A 5,482-nucleotide genomic window follows, 5' to 3' on the forward strand; every position below is an offset into this window, starting at 1 on the left:
AAGCTGTTGGTTAATTTTTTTAGGTTTTGAGAAAGAACCAAAATACGGTCACCTGAGACATGTGCACAGAGCTCTTAGATTGTGCAAGAAGGCACTTTTCTGGGGTCAACTTCGCGTCCAGAAACTTGGTCCCGACACTGAGGTTACCTGAACCAAATCATCTGTATCCGGTTTGGGTGAACCAGAGCTCAACGATCCATGTTTTGGTTTTGCAGGTTAGGTACCACGAACAGCCAGGGACAAAAGTGTGTGCGGCTTTCTTATCGAACAATAACACAAGGGAAACTAATACGATTAAATTCAATGGTCAAAATTACGTGTTACCGTCTCGTTCTATCAGCATCTTACCTGATTGTAAAACCGTCGTCTACAATACTGCACAAGTAAGTACTCGAAAGAACCGGTTCGATTTTTTTTGGTTTGGAGAAAACAATTTGAAATGTTAATTTGAAATATTTATCCGTATTGTTCTGAAACAGATTGTGGCGCAACACAGTTGGAGAAATTTTGTCAAGTCAGAGAAGACGACGAGCGAAGGTCTCAAGTTTGAGATGTTTCACGAAAATATTGCTTCCAAACTAGGCGGTGATTCCTTGATTCCTGGGGAGCTCTATTACTTAACTAAGGACAAAACAGATTATGCTTGGTATACCACAAGGTAACTTCCTTCACAAGCAACACTTTTTTTTTTCTTATTGGGTCTCTCTACCTTATTATATAGAGTTAATTTCATGGCTACAGCATAAAGATTGAAGCAGATGACTTACCAGACAAAAAAGGTTTAAAGACAATACTGAGAGTAGCGAGTCTTGGCCACGCACTGATCGTTTACGTTAATGGAGAATACGCAGGTAATTTAAAGCAAGGCCGGGGGTATGTATTACTAGACAAAAACAGAGAGTTTTTAGAATATGCTGTTGTTATTTGTAGGGAATGCTCATGGAAGCCATGAAATGAAGAGCTTCGTGTTTGAAAAACCGATCAACTTAAAAACAGGAGATAATCACATTTCAATCTTGGGTGTACTAACCGGATTACCTGTGAGTTTGAAACAGTACTCAAGATCTTGATTTTTAAATGTATGTTGTCAAGCAAAACAAGGTAGTAAATATTTGTTATGATCTTTCAGGACAGTGGATCATACATGGAGCACAGGTATGCCGGTCCACGTGCAGTTTCAATCATCGGTTTAAAGTCGGGAACGCGAGATTTGACCGAGAACAATGAATGGGGACATTTGGTAATTTAATAGTCACCATTTTTTTATAGTATTGGTTTATGATGGAAATGTAAGTTTAATCCGGTTAATGCAGGCCGGTTTGGAAGGTGAAAAGAAAGAGGTGTACACTGAGAAGGGTTCTAAGAAGGTGCAATGGGAGAAAGATGGTGAACGTAAGCCTCTTACATGGTACAAGGTAAATAACTCTCAACGTTGCTTAATTATATATGATCCATGTCTACACACAGATATATTTGTGTCAACCAATGATGGATTTTGCAGACCTACTTTGAGACACCAGAGGGAGAGAACACGGTCGCAATTAGGATGAAAGGAATGGGAAAGGGACTGATTTGGGTGAATGGCAATGGCGTAGGGAGATACTGGATGTCTTTCCTTTCTCCACTGGGAGAGCCAACTCAAACAGAGTATGCTTATTAGAACATGACTTGTGAGACAAACAACAAAAACAATTCGAGACGACTAAACCTAACCTATCTATGGTGGACAGGTACCATATACCGAGATCTTTCATGAAGGAGAAGAAGAAGAAGAACATGCTGGTGATCCTCGAGGAAGAACCAGGGGTGAAGTTAGAGGCTATTGATTTCGTGTTGGTGAATCGAGACACGATCTGTAGTTTTGTCGGGGAGAATTACCCTGTATCGGTGAAATCGTGGAAGAGAGAAGGGCCAAAGATAGTTTCGAGAAGCAAAGACATGAAGCTGAAGGCGGTGATGAAGTGTCCTCCGGAGAAACAGATGGTGGCGGTAGAGTTTGCAAGCTTCGGAGATCCCACAGGAACTTGTGGGAACTTTACAATGGGGAAGTGCTCTGCATCTAAGTCAAAGGAAGTAGTGGAGAAGGTATTATCTGATGACTGAAGCATCTTAGTTGTGAGTTTTGTTTGGTTGATTGATTGATTGTGTTAAAATTTATGGAACAGACGTGTTTGGGGAAGAACCGTTGTTCGATAGTCGTAGCGAGAGAGACGTTTGGGGGCAAAGAGTGTTCGGAGATAGTGAAGACATTGGCAGTGCAGGTCAAGTGTGAGAAGATACAAGGAAAAGAAGATGACAAGAAGAAGAAAGAAGATAAAGAGGAAGAGGACGATGAAGAGCAAGACGACGACGACGAAGAAGAAGAAGACGAGAAAGAAGGAGACGAGAACAAATATGTAAAGGATACGAAGAAGAAAAACCAAGATATGTAAACAAGACTTCTCATTGCCTTTGAGTTTTAATATCTTATCTTTTTTTTTTGTTCATTCTGTTAGAAAGAAGAATTACATACTTAGTTATTTTTTTATGGCTTGGGGTAAGGATACTTATTTTCCCATTACGTTTCCAGATTTTGTTTTTTATTTTTTTTGTTTGTTTTTGTGTTATTAAATTATTTTTACTTTTACTCCAAAAATTCCTTGTTTTGCTTTGATTTCTTTGGGTATATGAGAGCTCCTTTATATAAAAAGAAGCTTGGCCTAATTTTGATTTTTACAAGAGACTCGGAAACTGAATTGAGCTCAAGGATCATGAATTAGAGTTTGGATTATTGTCAATAAAGTAAATAAGCAGAACTTATAGTACGAAAAAACTTTTATAATGATCGCTAAAAAAATTTCCAACAAATGTAGGAATTTAACTAATGGGCGAGTCAGTTGTGGCCCAATAGTTTGACCAAAAAAATGACTAAGAAACCTAAAATTAGTAAGTCCATTTTCATTTTTGTAAATCTGAAAAAGCAATGGTGTTACAAAATAATCATGAGTGTTTTATTTATAGAGACGTCTATCACACACGAAACTATCTAAACGTAAAAGGTAAGGCCAACTAATCCAAAGACATGTATTTTATATAGGATTCACATAAGAGGTTCTCACAGTCTCTCGAAGAGCATCCACGAGACCACAATGGGAGAGACTCTTCACCGTCTGTCAAAACAAAGAAAAAGTTAATATTTTAATATTTAATTACTTTCTGTTCATTGTTCGATTATGTAATAAATAAAAAGGTGACAAGCAAAAAAAAATCAGAGACGTCTTTATTTTGAGCTACTGTCTCTCTCCCAAAATGAGAAACGGATTTTCACCAACTTTTTTTTCTAAAAAATAATATTTTAATATATTTTTAATTAGTTTTAGATTTTAGTGGTCACAGATTCAATGAGAAATTTTCGCTACTCATTCTTTAGTGTCGACCATGAAAAAGAAAAATCTCTGAACACTAAAAAATGGAGTAGCTATTTTTGGTGGCGGTTCAGCATAATCTTTATGTATCGGTTGCTATGTTTTTGCCAGTTATGATCATACAAAAAAAATCCATGGATTTGATTGATTGTAGTGGAAAGGGAACTCAGTCAAAATCTATACTAACACATAAACAAGAAAAAAAAATAATAAATAAAAAGAAAAAAAAAAAAAACCATCGTACATTCAGTACATAGCTACATATTTGTGTATTGACATGAAATCGTCAAAACCCCATCGAAATACTTCCAAATTTATCGGTTAAGCTAAAATACATTGGAAACATCAATCCAGTTACCTCCCCTTATAGTTATAAAATAGATTGATTATTGATCTTTATATATAGTCCAGACCATCGATCTCTGTCTATTCTGATCCTGTTTTTTGTTTTTGTTAGAAATTTAGAATTGTTGGGATTTATGCTGTTCGGTCGTCGTTTCGGAGTTCTCGTGAGTAGGGATCTAAACGTTTCATCCGATTCATTCTGGAATTCATGTCACAAATGAGTTAACGTTGATACATATATATTCACTTTTTTTTTTTTCTTTTTTTTTTTTATCACTTAATGTCTCAGTTTCTCCACTAGCATTTGTTGGGCACTTGGGTTAATAGATTATCCTAAGATTTGGAGAGTCTATTGTATGGTCTCATTTGTTGTTTTCTTGTCTGTTTGGTTTGATTTGTCAACAACATCGGAAAATGGGTGCTGCAGAAAACATCCTTGAAATGGAGGCTGGAATGGGTAATATTTAAGAGCTACATCGATCCACAAAAAAAGAAAAGAAAAAAAAAAGTTATATCTATCTATCAGTTAATATTAACAATGTGAATAATTAATGGTATATATGCTAGCTATATCATAATTATCCTTGGTAGTGAAATGGATCGTGAGAATGTTGATAATCTTTTGTCGTTTAAAGATAACATTGTGCGGTTTTCTTTTCTTTTGACACTTTTCTTCTATATCTACGACAGAATATAGAATTGTCGACTCTAGTGTTGCGGGACCTCTTTTCAGCCCCAAAAAGTTCAAGGTATTTACTTAGAGATCGATATTTGGAATTTTTTGTTGGATTTCATGATGATATACTCTTTTTGGCACCTAAATAAATACCAAGAGATCCGTCTTGGGGATGCATGGAATTACAGGATTGGGTCAAGTTCTACATGCATTTTCATAGAGTGATATTCTCTACTTATATCCATATCCAAACAATTTTACAATTAATATTCTCTAATATCCATAAAATGTCAAATATGATATTCAGACTCATCTGTTTGTGAAAATTGTCCTCTCTTCATTCATTCATTCATTAGATTTGTACTGCTCTAGCTAGTACGTATAATATTTGACTTTGTGTTAAAATGTTTTAGGATCTAGTGAGGGCCAAGTGTGTCCGTTTGGTTTGCTTTTTGGTTACGGCCACCCTTTTTGTTGGAGGAGCTTCTTCTGAATTGGCTTACTCTAATGGGCATAAGAATCCAGAGGAGGTAGTACAATTCTTATGGAACAGAAAACCTAGAATTTTACTCCAATGGACCCCTCATATTTCTCAAAAAATTAAGCTTGCTGTGAGAGGAGGTATATTGTCTTTTGATTCCTTGTTTGATTGACATGATTACCATGAGGACAATATCTTAATTGAATATTCAATATGTATATATTACATATAGGTTGTTCAAATGCATCCAGTGACTACAAGTGGCTCAGCTCAGATATGAGGATTTTGGATGTGTCATCCTATGGAGTTATCCAGGCAAAAAGGCCTGGAATAGCCACTGTTAAAGCTGTCTCCACTTGTGATCCTCACAACTTTGATGAGGTTAATTATGATCGATACCAGTTATTAATCATTTTTTTTGCATAATCCTTACTTATTATAGTGTCGGTTATCATTTACAATTGTCTTTGTATTATGTGTAGATTGTTGTCAAAGTTTTCCCTAGTCAAGATGTCTGCTATGACATGGATGATATGGATCATAAACTCGACAATGATCTATCGGAGCCAATCTATG

General features: G+C 36.0%; 1 protein-coding gene across 1 annotated transcript in view; it reads left to right on the forward strand.

The window, feature by feature from the left end:
• The window catches only part of LOC104729165 (beta-galactosidase 14-like), a 4,731-nt gene extending 2,105 nt beyond the window's left edge, over nucleotides 1-2,626 (forward strand). The window contains exons 9-18 of the mRNA XM_010448064.1: nucleotides 24-142; nucleotides 216-383; nucleotides 480-658; nucleotides 742-851; nucleotides 931-1,040; nucleotides 1,130-1,240; nucleotides 1,314-1,415; nucleotides 1,502-1,647; nucleotides 1,731-2,085; nucleotides 2,166-2,626. Of these exons, the coding sequence (XP_010446366.1) occupies nucleotides 24-142; nucleotides 216-383; nucleotides 480-658; nucleotides 742-851; nucleotides 931-1,040; nucleotides 1,130-1,240; nucleotides 1,314-1,415; nucleotides 1,502-1,647; nucleotides 1,731-2,085; nucleotides 2,166-2,432 (1,667 nt within the window). The 3' untranslated portion in view covers nucleotides 2,433-2,626. The remainder of the gene's footprint in view (nucleotides 1-23; nucleotides 143-215; nucleotides 384-479; nucleotides 659-741; nucleotides 852-930; nucleotides 1,041-1,129; nucleotides 1,241-1,313; nucleotides 1,416-1,501; nucleotides 1,648-1,730; nucleotides 2,086-2,165) is intronic.

The sequence above is a fragment of the Camelina sativa genome, chromosome 12 (assembly GCF_000633955.1).
Source record: "Camelina sativa cultivar DH55 chromosome 12, Cs, whole genome shotgun sequence".
In the NCBI taxonomy this organism is placed as follows: domain Eukaryota; kingdom Viridiplantae; phylum Streptophyta; class Magnoliopsida; order Brassicales; family Brassicaceae; genus Camelina; species Camelina sativa.